This window comes from Drosophila subpulchrella, unplaced genomic scaffold, assembly GCF_014743375.2.
Source record: "Drosophila subpulchrella strain 33 F10 #4 breed RU33 unplaced genomic scaffold, RU_Dsub_v1.1 Primary Assembly Seq26, whole genome shotgun sequence".
Taxonomy (NCBI): Eukaryota; Metazoa; Arthropoda; class Insecta; order Diptera; family Drosophilidae; genus Drosophila; species Drosophila subpulchrella.
In genome coordinates, this window is record NW_023665556.1 from 1,236,155 (window position 1) to 1,253,667 (window position 17,513).

The following is a 17,513-nucleotide window of genomic DNA, read 5'->3' on the forward strand; positions in this document are numbered from 1 at the left end:
TTTGAGTTCCTCAATAAATTCTTATACAGCCAATATATTGCTGATATAGAGGGTAAACTAATTACCAATCCTAAATCATTCTGGCACTTTGTCAATTCTAAATTCTGATATTGGGGTCGCTAATCTATTTGCTAAGTACTTTGCATCTAACTTTGAACCGAGCTCGCTGTGGAATGACGATGATTCACTCGGTGCCATTGCCACGATGCTAAATATTGGGTGCTTAGATGTTACTGATTTGGACTGTCATATGGCGGCTGAGAGTTTTAACGACTCAGGAAAATTAGACTGCGATGGCCTTTCTCCATTTATTTTGAAAAACTGTATAGGTGTTCTTTGTGAGCCCCTAAAAATGATCTTCAACAAGTCTCTTTCCACTGGGGTATTTGCGCATAGATGGAAACTGGCCACAGTTTCTCCTATATTCAAGTCTGGTTACAAAAATATTGTTTCAAATTTTAGGCCAATTGCAAAGCTAAGTAATGTCTCAAAAATGTTTGAACGAATTGTAGCTAAGCAGCTAACTTTTCTTGCTGGTCGGATCATCAGTCCTAACCAACATGGTTTTATGCCTGGAAGGTCAACTACCACTAACTTAGCAACGTTTAATCTTTTTTGCATCCACTCGTGTATCAGTCATCATCAAGTTGATGTAGTCTACACCGACTTCGCCAAAGCATTTGACAAAGTCTCCCATAATGCTTTATTGGCAAAATTGCAGAAATTGGGATTTCATTCATCAATATTAAATTGGTTTAAATCTTATTTAGATGGGCGGATTTATAGAGTAGAGTGCAATGGTGTTTTCTCAAATCCGTATGTGGCTACTTCTGGCCTTCCTCAGGGAAGTGCATTGGGTCCGTTTCTATTCATCATCTTCATTAATGATTTAAGCTATTGCATAACAAATTCTGAATTCCTGTTGTTTGCGGACGATCTTAAAATATTTAGGTCTGTGAATTCAATCTCCGATAGTGAACTTCTTCAAAATGACCTAGTAAAAGTGGGAAATTGGTGTTCTCGTAATAAGTTGCCTCTGAACGTGTCAAAATGTTTCTACGTTAGGTACAGCAAACGATTAATTAATTTCCTTAGCTCTTATTCCATTAGTTCCCATGTTCTTTCCTTAAGAAATGAATCACTGGACCTAGGAGTTATGTTTGATACCAAATTTACTTTCATGGATCACATAAATTACATAATTCCAAAGGCATACGCTATGTATGGTTTTGTAAAACGAAATTCCACGCAATTTAAAGATCCGTACACGAAACTAAGCGTATTTTCTTCGTTCATTAGGTCCAGATTGGAATATGCTTCGTTTGTCTGGAGTCCGACTGGTACTACACACATCAATCGTATTGAGCGTGTTCAAAAAAAATTCCTATCTTTTGCCCTTCTTTCTCTAAACTTTAATGACCCGGTTCCCTCTTACTCTGCGAAATGTCGTCTTGTGCACCTTTCTTCCCTACAAGGTCGTAGAACAACTAGCGCACTAGTTTTTATTTGTGACCTGCTGTCCTCCAAAATACACTGCCCTGCATTGCTGAGTAGCATAGGCTTTTCCGTACCTGGTAGGTCCTTAAGGAAATTTGAACCTTTTTTTATTCCGGCATATAGAGCTAACTATGTTTTTAATGAGCCTCTGTGTAGAGCCTTGTTCTACTGGAACAAACTTCCATCTCACATGCGGCTGGACCCATGCTCCCCTAGGGAATTAATTAAGAAAACCCTTTACAATTACCTTTCGTCCCTTAGTATTTAGTTTAGTAATAGACAAGTAGCCAGTTAAGGTACCAACTGTTGGCGAAATAAATAAATAAATAAATAAAATAGGTGGGTTGTGGAATTTTGTATATTATTTTAAATAGAACAAGTTCCGTTTTAGAGGTATTTACCCAGAGTCCGTTCTTTATCGTCCATTCCGATAGTATTTTTAGTTTAGCGGTCATAAGATCGCAGTGTTTGTGGATACTTTCCATTAAAGATAATAGCGACATCGTCTGCGTATGCCACTAACTTATAGCCACCTACCTCCAGAATCCGCATTATTTTATTTACTGCGATATTCCATAGGAGGGGTGATAGTACACCTCCTTGCGGGGTGCCTCTGTTTACAAATCTAGTCTGGGTTGAGATCCCTTGTGTGGCTGTGACCATTCTGCTTATCAGCAATTTATGGATAAACCCCACCATTGGCGGCTCAACCACTAGTTCTGAATTATTGATAATTTTTGGTTATAAGTTTTTAATGAATCTTGAAATTTGTGTTTTGCATGTAGATGTTTATTGATAATAAGAACAAAATCGCTTTTACAATTTGACAACCCTTTTACAACTGTTGGTGCTAGACAGGGTTTAGCGTGGCATTCCGAACAAAACAAACTTGCGCTCATACTTTCCGACGAATCTAATATACCCTTTTACTCTACGAGTAACGGGTATACCAAAATTCCAACAATCTGTGGAAGGTGGAAGGTGGAAAAGCTTTTAAGCGTCATATTAGATTGGCAGAGATGCTGCACAACTGCTGTAAGACAGAGTTTTCCGATCTTCAGAAAACTAACAAATAATTACAAAAATATTACTGATGTACCATTTCAATTTATTAGCTCATACGTTTTAACGAAAACTAAATATAACGGTTTTTGTATTATTTTGACATTCATTTTCCTATCCTTCCAGCTACTAGCAGCTATGGGATATAGTATTCAGATTTTTATTAAATTTTATTTTTAATTCTGAAACCCGATTTTTTTAAATTTAATTCGAAACTCTGCAATATTAAAAGAATGATATTACTAAGAGTAGAAGCTAACATGTCAAAAACACGAAGATGCTTTAATTTTATACATTTTAATACCCGTTACTCGTAGAGTAAAAGGGTATACTAGATTCGTCGGAAAGTATGTAACAGGCAGAAGGAAGCGTTTCCGACCCCATAAAGTATATATATTCTTGATCAGGATCACTAGCCGAGTCGATCTAGCCATGTCCGTCTGTCCGTATGAACGCTGAGATCTCGGAAACTATAAGAGCTACAATACTGGGATTAGGCATGCAGATTTCTGAGATTCCTGCGCAGCGCAAGTTTGTTTTAGCACGGTGCCACGCCCACTCTAACACCCACAAACCGCCCAAAACTGTGGCTCCTACAGTTTTAATGCTAGAATAAAAATTTTAACTGAAATGTATTGTTCTTATCAATACCTATCGATTGACCCAAAGAAAGTTTGTCACGCCCACTTTAACGCCCACAAACTTTAAACCGCCGAAACCTGTGGCGCCCACAATTTGCATGCTAGATAAAAAATTTTAACTGAAATATTTTGGTCTCGACAATACCTATCGATTGATCCAAAAAAGAATTTGCCACGCCCACTCTAACGCCCATAATGTTTAAGTCTGTCTACCGCCGGTAGGTGGCGCATTTCAATCTCGCTATGCTGCGTACATATCTCCATTTCCCTTTGGTCATTTTAGCTGAGTAACGGGTATCTGATAGTCGAGATTCTCGACTATAGCATCAATAAAGGTCATTTCAATTCCGTTTAAATGATACAAGACTTTTCTTAACCCATTTAGTACTTATTAAAAATGCTACATTTTAGTGAAAATCAACTTTTAAATCTTTTTTTTACGTCTTGAAAACGACAATTTTTTATGCTTAAAGTTTCTCCAAACAAAACTAATATTAACTGCAAAAAAAAAAATTTCAAAAACCGTTTTGCTTATATTTTTTATGATTTTTTGAAAATGTTTAGAACTTTGCATTCGAGGCATTTTTTTCACTTTCTCATACTACTTTTTTCTGACATTGTCACATTCAAAAATAAAATTTAAAAAAAATAGCACGACTTTATCATAAGCTGCCATAATACATAGACTCTTATATTTTGTTTTTGGTAAAAATACACGGTTGTAAATTAAAATGGAACATTATCGTAAATTTTTTTAAATTAGTTTTTAGTTTTCTAAAAATTGCCAAGCTCTGACATACAATCAACCCACTTAAACGACCTGCATGAGTATAGAAACTTCGTCTTGCCGAAGCTTGCTTCCTTTCTTTTTTTAAATAGTTCTTAAATGCTGGTAAAATATAATTGTTACGTAATTTATAAATAACAAAAAAGGTGGTTTTTAATGTTGGTAAAGTATAATTGTTACGTGATCTATAAATAACAAAAAAGGGCACCTAACTTCGGAAAGTTATCGAATCATGGAATTAAAATCATACGTATATCACAGAAACTATATATTTGAAATATTTGTATGTAAATATACAGAGAATTCCTATAACAGTCTAGCAATCGGCCGAATTTTATATCAAAAGCAAGAGATAAATATTTGTTTCCACCTCTTGAATCTTTCTACACAGGCCCGCATAAGTCTCTATGCAAAATTTCCAACACATCATGTTTGTTAGTTTTACATATTATTTTGTTTGTAGCTCGCACAAATACAGACCGGAAACATTCATCGTCTTTTGAATCATACTATTTTGGTTAAAGTTGGCAAGTTTTGGCTAATCCTTACTGTCCACTTGCAACTTGCTTTGATTTTAAAGACAAAATTACTTAAGCTCAACAAGGTGCCACGACCTTTTGCGTACAAGTGTTCACTTTCGGCAAGTTCAACATTTTAATAGTATTTTTTAAACAAATCAAAGAGATTTCGACGTTCGCCTTGTAAACTGAACCTGTTGGCTGATGAATCTATTTTAGGTTATCCCATATAAATTTGGCGGTGAAACATTTTTGTCATAAAAAGCAATGCCATCGCTTTGTCATTTTGGACTTTCATCACTATTCTCATCGTGGCCTTATCTGAAAGATAGAGAAGGAACAAATATCCTAAAAAAGCGTTTCCGACCCATTGAAATATATATTTTCTGGATCAGAATCACAAGTCCGTTTCTACGTAAACTAGTATCTCAGTTTTGAAGCTTTCGTTTCATCCTAATCCTACAGATATACGGTTTCTATAATATAAATTGCTTGATATGGCTTAAGATATATTAGCTTTTGCTTGCCGAAGTAAAATTCCTGTATTGTCAGTATCCTGTTTTGCATATAATCCAATGCCTAACGATGGCCAGTTAGTATAGAGGATATTACATCACAATTTTGCATTTAAAAGGAGAGCGTACTTACCGAGCATGACATTTTCCCAGCATAGACAGCTTGTTCGGCGGATTTGTGTTTTTCCCGCTGTTCGATTTTTAAGGTTAAATATAAAGTCCGAATCGGAAAATAAACAGCTTGAGGGTATAGGCGTCCAATCTAAAGAAAACCAATTAGAAAGGATTGTAATAATTTTATAAATTAGGAATATATATCATGTTTTCACTTTCACATTTGTATACCCTTATAGGTATAATGATTTCAGTCAGAAGATTGAAACGCAGTGAAGGAGACGTTTCCGACAGATAAAGCATATGTATTATTGATCAGCATCACTAGACGAGTCAATTACCCATGTATGTCTGTCTGTCCGTCCGTCTGTCCGTCTCGACGAAAACTAGTCTCTCAGTTTTAAAGCTCGAAATTTTCCACAAAGTCCAATTTCTATCGCAGGTACTACATAAGTCGGAACAAGACAGATCGGACAACTACATCCTTTAGCTCCCATATTATAGCTTTGGTGTTGTTTGACATATTATCTTCTATCTCTAGGAATATCATTTTTGTAATATTTTTAATTAAATTTTAAAAATGGGACGATTATGTCATTCGATTCATTCAATCATCACGTTATCTTATTTGCCGAAAAAATAAGTATGTGTTATGTTTACTCCTTTTTTATGCTGTTTTGGGCATAATTTTTTTGTTATTGAACATTTTAAGAAGAAATTGAACCTGATCATCAGCTGTGGTTAAAAGTTATATATGGGGCCCAGTCATACCGACTAAATTTGTCAGACAAAAAGAATATGTTAATATATGTAAATGTTTGGTCTTTCTTATTGAGATAGACATCATAAGATGTCACAAGAGGGAACGCTACAGTCGAGTGTCTCGACAAAGATACCTGTTACTCAGCGTTTAAATTGAAAATTGATAAAAGATAAGTTAAAATGTTAGGAAAAAGGCGCTAAAATTGGCACATGAGTTTAGTCAAACGCGAGTTTGCTGTAGACTAATGGTAAAACATAAAGATTTACAGCGCTGTTCCGTGCACAATTTTTCGGTCCTTTTATTGCCCTTTAGTGCTTTTCAACACTGGTTAAATGATCTTCCGTCTCTTTCTTTTTCGGGGGTATTGCAAAAAGCGAGAAGCCCCCTTCCCGTCGCATAATCATTGTATTTCAGCAACGTTAAAAGTGTACGTTAACCTAATATGAATTAGATAACTAAAAGGGGTACTGAATTTATTGGAGAGATAGAGAAGGATACATAAAGGAAAAATTGCTTAAATTGTTAATTATTGAATTAATTAATTATTTCTTTTGGGATATCGATAGGTATTGACGAGACCAATACATACATATTAGTTAAATTTGCTTTTCTGACAAAACAAACGTGCGCCGCTCAGGAATCTCTAGAATCTGCATGTCTAATCCCAACATTGCAGCTTTTATAGTTTGCATGGCTAGATCGACTAGGCTAGGGATCCTGATCAAGAATCTAGTATACCCTTTAACCCTACGAGTAACAGGTATAAAGATGAGGACATTATTGTTGTTAAGGAACACCAAATCCAAGATTTGAATGCGTTGGTGTAGTCGAATTGAGTAGGCGTAAGCTAAGGGTTCTATATTATCGGTTAGGTGGCTTTCATCAAGTACATTGATATTATAGTCGCCCATAACTACAATGTCTGTATAGGAAAGCGATAAGGTTGAATTTTTAAAGTTTTTTACATTCGGCATGCTCTATCAAAATCGTACAGCTTAACCCAAGCATATTGAATAGCGGCAGAATTTTGCTTTTAACTTTCAGCGATCTTTTTCCCAAACGAATTAAAATTGTTACAGTCTTTCTATGCAATCCTTTTAGGTTTCTCAATATCTTTTGATTGTTGAACCACTAGTTATGTTCGTCACAAAGTGGACTGACGTGCACAGTTAGTTTTCACATTAGTGTACCATGATCAGAAGTCATGCTTAAATTAAAAATTAATACAACACTGTGTTTTTACTTTTATTCCACTGCACACTGGGCCAGAAAGTTAATTTTTTGGCCAAAAATCTGTAATTTCTTTCCTGGGATAGTTAGAAGGATGCAGTTTTTTTGCGTTTTCCCCCTAAAAGATTGAACTTTTCAACGAACTAAAAGTAAAATTTATTGGAATTTTATATGGTATAGATAATCCAAGCCGAAATCGGAAAATTTTACGTACTTTTCGGTTTTTTATTTAAAAAAAAAATAAATAGAAGACCCAATACACGATTAAGTGTGAGAGAAAACAAATTTAAAACAATTAAATCCAATATAAAATAATATGTCGTCTAAGATTTATGAACCGTTAAAAATTGCTACTTTCGGAGACTCCCACTTCAACGTTTATTTAATAATCGACCTAACAAAATTTTATATTTATACCCGTTACTCGTAGAGTAAAAGGGTATACTAGATTCGTCGGAAAGTATGTAACAGGCAGAAGGAAGCGTTTCCGACCCCATAAAGTATATATATTCTTGATCAGGATCACTAGCCGAGTCGATCTAGCCATGTCCGTCTGTCCGTCTGTCCGTCTGTCCGTCTGTCCGTCTGTCTGTCCGGATGAACGCTGAGATCTCGGAAACTATGAGAGCTAGGCTATTGAGATTTGGCGTGCAGATTCCTGAACTTCTTACGCAGCGCAAGTTTGTTTCAGTAGAGTGCCACGCCCACTCTAACGCCCACAAACCGCCCAAAACTGTGGCTCCTACAGTTTTGATGCTAGAATAAAAATTTTAAATTAAATGTATTGATCTCATCAATACCTATCGATTGACTCAAAAAAAAAATTGCCACGCCCACTTGTACGCCCACAAACCGCCCACAAACTTCAAAAAATCGTAAATATGAACGTGGATATCTCGGAAACTATCAAGGATAGAGAATTGGGATCACAGATTTAGATTCCGTAGCTCTGTGCGCAGCGCAAGTTTGTTATGAAAATATGCCACGCCCTCTCTAACGCCCACAAACCGCCCAAGGCTGTGGCGCCCACAATTTTCATGCTAGATACAAAATTTTAACTGAACTGTATTGGTCTCGTCAATACCTATCGATTGACCCAAAAAAAAATTTGCCACGCCCACTCTAACGCCCATAACGCTTAAATCTGTCTACCGCCGATAGGTGGCGCATTTCAATCTCGCTTTGCTGCTTGCATATCTCCATTTCCCTTTGGTCCCTTTAGCTGAGTAACGGGTATCTAATAGTCGAGGTACTCGACTATAGCGTTCTTCCTTGTTTTTTCTTCTTGTTATCTCTTTATTGGAAAAAAATTGTTTGTAAAATATCGTTTTTTAATTTGTTTAATGTTAATTTGACATATTCTGAAGTCATCACAAAAGTATGCTTCATTTATTTATTTATTTATTTATTTAAGTTCATACTAAAGTTTACAAAACTAATACTAACATAGGGGGTAGTGCTAGCTATGAGGCCTTCGACTACGTATTTTTTTGAGCTACATTTATATTTTTATAATATATTTTAGTTCTCATTCGAAGGAAGTGCAAGAAATGCAGCACACCTTTATGCATACTTATGTCCTCCCTTATGAATGACAGAAATTGTGAACATTTTTTAGAGACGAGCCAAAAAAAGTTGATATTTCTCTTTTCAAAATAATAATAAATAATCAAATAATTTATTTTTGATGTAATGCCTCCATTTGGGGATGGCACTCAAAAGCACTCCAAAAGCAAAGTACTTATTTTCTAAAAAAAAAGCAGAAAAAATCAACGAAAAATATTATTTTATGAAACAAGTAAGACATACGAGCTAGTTAATATTTTTTACTTGTTGAAAATAATGACTTCTAAAAGTTTTGTGAAGAAGTCGAACAGCTACATCAGCATCTTTGACTTCTATATTTTTTTTCATTTCCATCAATATTTGATGATTTTTTTACTTTAAAAATACGTTAAAAGAAACTTCTTGTCCGAATTCTTTGAATCTTTGGCATAAATTAGTTTAATGTATTATAAAAAGGACTCCATACTCGTTTCGGTCATTTTCTTAAAAAAAACGTATTTTTGGCCAAAAATCGGATCGGCTGACCCAGTGTGCACTGTAAAGGTTGGTATTTCGCTTGCAATTCTGTGAAGCGCACACTTAAAGATTTTTTCACAGTGTAAACCGATGTTTGAAAACAGTGCATTTTAGTCTTCGTCAGAAGTTTTTAACGCAGAGAAGGAATAAAAGTAGTTTTGAAAGGCGAAAAAAGTATTTCGAAATTCCTTTTTACGATATATAGCACAAGCCTGTAGCTTTAGTAGTTTACAAGTTACGGGTGTACTAAATATAGCTATTTGTAGCTGTTTTTCTGCCAAACTAAATTTCCAGGACCTTCAAATCGAATTTGGATACGCACAAAAAAAAGTGCGAGTTTTTGTTGATTATTAACTTTGAAACGAGACTCTTTACAACAATGTGTCGTATGTTAAAAGTTGATGAATCTCAAGGGCTATACACTTTAAAAATTTTGAGGAACCAGAAAGAGCTAAAAAAAAACAGTAAACAAAAAATAAACGTTTGCCAATAATTTTTAAAAGGTGACATTTAGACAAAAATTGGTAGAAAGGCGTATAAAGTATTTCAACATACCTTTCTAAAGACATATAGCACAAGCCTGTAGCTTTAGTAGTGCACAAGTTACAGATGTACAAAATTTAGACGAGACCAAACATACTTTTTAGTTAAAATTTTTTACCTAGAACGAAAATTGTGGGCGCCACAGGTTTGGGTTTGTGGGCGTTAGAGTGGGCGTGGCATATTCGCGTAACAAACTTGCGCTGCTTACAAGGCTACGGAATCTAAACCTGAGATCCCAATTCTCTATCTTTACTAGTTTCCGAGATATCCACGTTCATACTTTTGAAGTTTGTGGGCGGTTTGTGGGCGTTAAAGTGGGCGTGGCAAACTTTTTTTTAGGTCAATCGATAGGTATTGATGAGAACAATACAGTTCAGTTAACAATACGTTTCAGTTTTATTCTAGCATCAAAACTGTAGGAGCCACAGCTTTGGGGCGGTTTGTGGGAGTCGCACATTGCTGAGAGGAAGATTTTTTAAAGCTCTTGATTATATCTAGATTTCTTAATTTGATTTAACTAATAAAACAATCGGATTACAAAAGCAGTGCTCTTAGAAGCTTTCATTAAGGGGTCGGCTTTAACAGTAGTATTTAGACAAATTATGTTAGAAAGGCGTACAAAGTATTACAAAATACCTATCTAACTACATATAGCACAAGCCTGTAGCTTTAGTAGTGGACAAGTTACGGGTGTACAAAATTTAGCTATTTATAGCTGTTTTCTCGACAATCTAGCTGTTTTTCCCAAGGTGGTAAAACTAATGTTTCTTATATTGAGATGTTTAACATCGTCTATTATTTTCAGGTCTCTAAAATAACGTTTTAGGACAAACTCCCAAACAAAATAAAATTTTCTTTTTGAGAACATCCCCCAAAATCTTGTTTTGCGTATTACTTTTAAACGGAGCATCCGGTTTTGACAGTTGAGGTGTCATTCTACGCGTATTTTAAGTGAAAATACAAGTAGGTTAAAAGCGGGGGGTATTTAACTCCATCGGCCTTAACAGATCAAATTTTCAAAATTTTCACTTTTACACTTTCACCGCTCTTTCTCCCACACCAATTGTTTTTTTTTAAGTCTTGGTACGCAATTTTTTAGTTTTGCAATTCCTTTCGATTGATGTTTCTCTCGACGATTACAGTAGATTTTCATTCCTTCATGTATATATAGTAGTCGCCTTCGCAGACCCTCCTGGTGCGCTTCGTCACTACGTGGACTGCCGTCCACAGTGATAGACAATTAAAAATACAGACTTGAAAGAAATTAATGGGGACGTAATAAATTTCCATCAGCTCAAGAGGCCAGACCCGTAGAGTTCGAATTGAAAATTAGAGTAACGGTTTTGAAAATACCAGCGGAAGGGGCGCCGAAGACTGGCTGCACCCCATAAAGATCAATATTTATACCCGTTACTCGTAGAATAAAAGGGTATACTAGATTCGTCGGAAAGTATGTAACAGGCAGAAGGAAGCGTTTCCGACCCCATAAAGTATATATATTCTTGATCAGGATCACTAGCCGAGTCGATCTAGCCATGTCCGTCTGTCCGTATGAACGCTGAGATCTCGGAAACTATAAGAGCTACAATACTGGGATTAGGCACGCAGATTTTTGAGATTCCTGCGCAGCGCAAGTTTGTTTTAGCACGCTGCCACGCCCACTCTAACACCCACAAACCGCCCAAAACTGTGGCTCCTACAGTTTTAATGCTAGAATAAAAATTTTAACTGAAATGTATTGGTCTCGTCAATACCTATCGATTGATTCAAAAAAACTTTGCCACGCCCACTCTAACGCCCACAACGCTGAAATCTGTCTACCGCCGGTAGGTGGCGCTTTTCAATCTCGCTTTGCTGCTTCCATATCTCCATCTCCCTTTGGTCCCTTTAGCTGAGTAATGGGTATCTGATAGTCGAGGTACTCGACTATAGCGTACTTCCTTGTTTTATTATTAACAAATATAATTTTAACCACGAGCGCAAAACTTCCTCGTTTAAATTTTTTTTCTAGACAGTTTCTTATCAGAAGCTTTGCATCCCGCATTATAGCCTATTGACAATATTGTTTATGAATTTCTGCCTAAAAGACTTCCAATATTACCGGTTCAAAACACACAGTCTTTTGGGTAAACTCAACCAAATTCACACTAATTGCACGTCATTTGACGTTGATGCCATCGCTTTGAGCGAAACCTGGCTTAATTCATCAGTTTCTGACCACAAAATCTTTGCTCATAAGAACGCATCGTCTTTCTTTTGCTGGTGGTGTCCTTATCGCGGTGAACAACAATGTCTCCTCCGAGTTGTTTTCTATCGCTAACGATGTTGGTATTGAATTCGTTGCTGTAAAAGTTAGCATTGGCTCAGCTTTCATCTTTTCGACCTGCTCATATATTCTGTCTGATTTTATAATATATTTAAGCTACCTATCTGCCATTTAGTTTGTCAGGTCTGCCTTAGGTTATGCAGAACAAATAATAGTAGTGGCTGACTTCAACCTCCCATATATTTCTTGTATTTCCCGTTGTTCGTACCCAAAGTTACTCAACATGACCACACCCAACAAATCAAGCAGTAGCCAAGGGAACAGTACCAGGCGCTCAGTAGCACTCACTGCAGATGAGAATTGCTGGTCAGCATATTATAGGTCGCACTAACTCACCATCTCACCGTCCCAACGATACGCTGACCCGCCAATGCAGTCAGCACATTTGCGGTGTCAGCCGAGCCAACTACGCAACTGCTACCATAATCATAATTCCCTGACCTTCTTTAGAATATAGCTTATTCACTAATCATTACACTAAACTTCAGTGTTCCAAGTAGTATATAATAATGTCTCAAATGAACAATAAATCATTTATCAACACACCTCATAACTCCGCGGTTCTACTTCCTACCTCTAGGAATGGGGCTCGTAATACACTATCTCAACTAGCAGCTAACCACGTTAGCTCAACCTCATCGCAGTTCCCGCGTCGCCTGTGGTCCGGCATTACAGTAACCATCGTTACCATTGCCGCGACGCGATCGTCCTGCAAGTGTCTACTTCGGTTAGGCACAAACATTGGTGACCCCTACGTGATCCTTTACCAACAAAGGATCACACTTCAGCAACCCCCTTCCTACCAAAAGCTGAACCTCTGACTGGTGAGAAGACCCGATAAGTTCACTACATCCACCCGCCCTGGAAACCCTAGCTCATCCAGCTTTACAGGATACGCTTCGTCATCCAGCGTCACAGGATCGTCAGCTTTATCCAGCTTCACAGGATACGCTTCTTCTTCCAGCGTCACAGGAACTCAGCTCAATCCAGCTTCACAGGATACGCTTCGTCTTCCAGCGTCACAGGAACTCAGCTTAATCCAGCTTCACAGGATACGCTTCATCTTCCAGCGTCACAGGAACTCAGCTTCATCCAGCTTCACAGGATACGCTTCTTCTTCCAGCGTCACAGGAACTCAGCTTAATCCAGCTTCACAGGATACGCTTCTTCTTCCAGCGTCACAGGAACTCAGCTTAGACCAGCTTCACAGGATACGCTTCTTCTTCCATCGTCACAGGAACTCAGCTTAATCCAGCTTCACAGGATACGCTTCTTCTTCCAGCGTAACAGGAACTCAGCTTAATCCAGCTTCACAGGATACGCTTCTTCTTCCAGCGTCACAGGAACTCAGCTTAATCCAGCTTCACAGGATACGCTTCGTCATCCAGCGTCACAGGATCGTAAGCTTTAACCAGCTTCACAGGATACGCTTCTTCTTCCAGCGTCACAGGAACTCAGCTTAATCCAGCTTCACAGGATACTCAGCTTCATTCAGCTTCACAGGATACTCAGCTTCATCCAGCTTCACAGGACACGCAGCTTTATCCGGCTTCACAGGATTCTTTGTTTCCCAGACACAGAACATGTCTACTTCATTCATAGAGGAAACAAGTCACACAAGAATCGATTTACACAATCGATTACTAGACACCCAAAACGAGCTGCAAGGGAAAATCCAACAGCTCATTAAGAATTATGGCAAGGATTCTGTCGACCGACGCCACCGAGACGGCTATTATTCCGGTAAGCTAACTCAGTTAAACGATCTCTGGCAGCAGTTTTGCGACCTAGATGAAGAAGTCCAACAAGCGGCATTACCCACTGGAAGTGAGTACTCTTCACGACTAGTAGCACTTTAAGGATCTGGTCGAAAAATATCAGAATATCTTTCTGGACAACATGCCGACTGGAAGCGGGCTTCCGAAGGCCCCCAGACGAACTTCGGCCAACATCAAGATCACAACAAGAGATCAAGTCAAAGGAGATTCCCCAATTGACACGGTGATCCGACAGTTGCAGAGAAGATGCAACGAATTGGAGTCATCATTAACATTAGCCTCGAACGCCCCAACCGTCACCCCAGCCTTACAAAGGCACTTGGATCTCCATTGGGCGTTACTGAGGCAAGCCCACGACGAATTGGACAGCACACCTGGGGCCGCAGCTCTGGCAGTAGCAGAGCTAGCTCAATTCCACACATTATACGAGGAATACGAAATGAACCTGCTTCGAGAAAACGACGCGCCAATGAGCCTAAACTTGGCACTTCCGCCAATTAGCATTCCCGAGTTCAACGGCGAGTATCTAGACTGGCCACGGTTTCATGATCTCTTTGTGGAATTGGTACATAACAAACCATATTCGGCCAGTCAAAAACTACATATTCTACAGAGCTCGCTTCGTGGTGAAGCGAGGAACGTCTTGACAGACACAACCTTCTCACAGGGTGGCTATGACGACACCTGGTTGCGATTGAAGGCCAGGTACCAGAACGGAAAGATAATAGTATTCGCCGCTATAGCAAAAATGGTTGACTATAAGCCTATAGACGGCTCCTCGCGCCAACTAAGGGCCTTACATGACACTATCAAAAACTCAATGAGTTTTCTTAAAAACCTCGATGTCAGCACGAAATCCTGGGATCCACTCCTAGGTTTAATTATCAGAAGAAAACTAGACCAGCAGTCTCTAGCTGCTCTAGCTTAAGGAGTGTACTGACGTTTATTGAGAGGCGCGCTTGCATGCTGGAGACGATAAGCGCTCAACCTACAGCAACATTCCGCCATCAGTCAGTTCACAACGAAGAGAGCTGTAAGATTTGTCACCTAGGACCACATCATTTTAGAGCATGTAGCCGCTTCCAGGAAATGGACCCCAAACGCGGCGCCAAGCCATTATTCAAGTAGGAGCATGCACAAATTGTTTGTCTACAGCTCATAAGATTGAAAACTGTGGATCACCAGGCACTTGTCGAGGCTGCCAGCAACGGCATCATTCACTGTTACACCAAGTACCGACTAGCAATCTAGTGGCCGGAGCAGTAACCATTACAGGCTACGACCACTTAGGAGGATATACGCTGCTCGCGACCGCCAAGGTTTTATTACAAGGACCAAACGGCCAACTACAAACATGTCGCGCTGTAATAGATGGTGGATCACAGGTGAATCTTATCTCAAGGAGGATGGCAGATCTGCTATCTCTCAAGGAAATGTCACCGATTGGAATATCTGGAATCGGAGGAAAAATATCAACAGTAATCAGATCAGCACTAAAGCTCTCATCAGTTACATCAGGGTTTGAAACACTAATAGAGGTATTTATTATTCCCACAGTCATTACAGACCAACCGTCAGTACCGATTGATACCGATCTTAATATTCCCGAGGGACTGCCGATAGCAGATCGTGACTTTCGGCAACCTAGACCCATTGACCCAACTTTAGGGATTGAGGTTTATTCTCGTGTTATAACCGGTGAACTTCTTGAACTAGGACCTAATAAGCCTTTGGCACAAGGCACAAGGCTTGGTTATGTAATCACAGGTTATGTCAATAAAGAAACCTCATCTGATACAGAAATCAACCCTATTCTGGTAGAAGACAGAGATGATCTTGCAGGACTGAACGCTGCTTATGAGCAAACGAAAGATAAAAATCCGATGAATAATAATCAATTTGATATAGAAGAAAGCAAACGGCAAGGTGAGATTTCACTCGATGAAGAAGGGATTCATTCAACGAACGTAGCATTGATGGATCATAAAATAAAAGAGCCTGAAGATATATGTAGCCAATTAAAAACTAGCGACACTGACTCATCCGATCGAGAATCAACCGACACATATAATGGTTCATTGCAGCTGACTGAACTTTACACTGCAAGAGAAAAACCACTTAATATAGAACCGACTTCTCATCAATTTAAAACCTACAAGAAGTCTGACTTTTGTTCAACATTAGCCAAGAAATATCTTAGTTTTGTTGCAGAAGGTCCACATACCATAGACGTGCCAAATGATCAAGTTCTACGAGGGCACAATTTCAGTCCCCACGGTAATGTAAATTTTATCGCAAAGGGGAGTGTTTAGCAGCATCAAGAAGATGTGAAGGACCTGAATCACAAACAGGAACCGCCGCAGTTGAAGGAAAGATCCTCCTTGGTCAATGATTTGTTAGGTGCTTTCTATACAATTCGGCCAAGGGCTGACCGACATCATCACGCCATTAATTGAGGGTACCCCTCAATGGGGGGGAGAATGTTCGTACCCAAAGTTACTCAACATGACCACACCCAACAAATCAAGCAGTAGCCAAGGGAACAGTACCAGGCGCTCAGTAGCACTCACTGCAGATGAGAATTGCTGGTCAGCATATTATAGGTCGCACTAACTCACCATCTCACCGTCACAACGATACGCTGACGCCAATGCAGTCAGCACATTTGCGGTGTCAGCCGAGCCAACTACGCAACTGCTACCATAATCATAATTCCCTGACCTACTTTAGAATATAGCTTACTTCACTAATCATTACACTAAACTTCCGTGTTCCAAGTAGTATAAAATAATGTCTCAAATGAACAATAAATCAGTTATCAACACACCATTTCTATTAGATTTGTTTAGTCTCCTAGCTTTGTTAGTGTAATGTTACACTCACTAATCTTGCTAAAACTCTTTTATTCCCACTCTCTCTCCCGCTCTATATTACAACTGTAATTTAAACTCTCTCGGAACCTGCCGATTTTCTGGTACATTTTTGTTGTGCTTTTCCCTTATTCTCTCTCTCTTGCTTGCTTTACATTGTAACTGTTCGTGCGTAAAGTTGTCAGTGTCCCACAAGCAACGCTCAGTCGATAGAAGATTTATTCTCTCGTGCTCTCTTACATTTAAACTAAAACGCGATCTCGCGCTCTTATTTTTTTCGTGTTTTGTGCCTTTGTGGTTTTGGAATTTGATCCCAGTGCCAAATTTACTTAAGGTATTTTTCATATTTTATTTTATTTTTATTTCATCTCTTTAAATGGCTCTTGTCTGCTGTAAGAAAAATTGTACTCTTTCGGCTTCAACTAAAGACCCTTTTATTTTCTGCTGGCTCTGCGAATCGATGATGCACGTTAAATGCGCAGGATTTACTGGCAGAATCAAAGACTTCATTGATCTGAATTCTGGTCTCATGTGGTCATGTGGATCCTGCAAGGAAATGGTAGTTGAGATGAGCGGCTTTATGAAGCAGAATCGAGACAGCCTTTTGAATCTCTCAGGTGCTTTTAAACAGCTCAATGAGGGGTTCAATTCCGTTTGTGCCCAATTTAATAATAAAAAATTACTAACTGAGTCGCCTAAACGCAAAAAAGCCAGCTTAGCGGCAGTTAATACGGTCACGGTATCCTCTCCTAATCCGAACTTGGTAGCTGCAGCAGTTTCTGTCGAC

The 17,513-nt window shown here is 38.6% G+C and overlaps 1 protein-coding gene across 5 annotated transcripts in view; it reads right to left on the minus strand.

Moving 5' to 3' along the window:
* Nucleotides 1-17,513, minus strand: part of LOC119559607 (transcription-associated protein 1) — a 518,267-nt gene that overhangs the window by 133,764 nt on the left and 366,990 nt on the right. For all 5 annotated transcript variants that reach the window (XM_037872625.1, XM_037872623.1, XM_037872624.1 and 2 more), the window contains one exon: nt 5,154-5,282. In XM_037872625.1, coding sequence (XP_037728553.1) covers nt 5,154-5,282 — 129 coding nt within the window. The remainder of the gene's footprint in view (nt 1-5,153; nt 5,283-17,513) is intronic.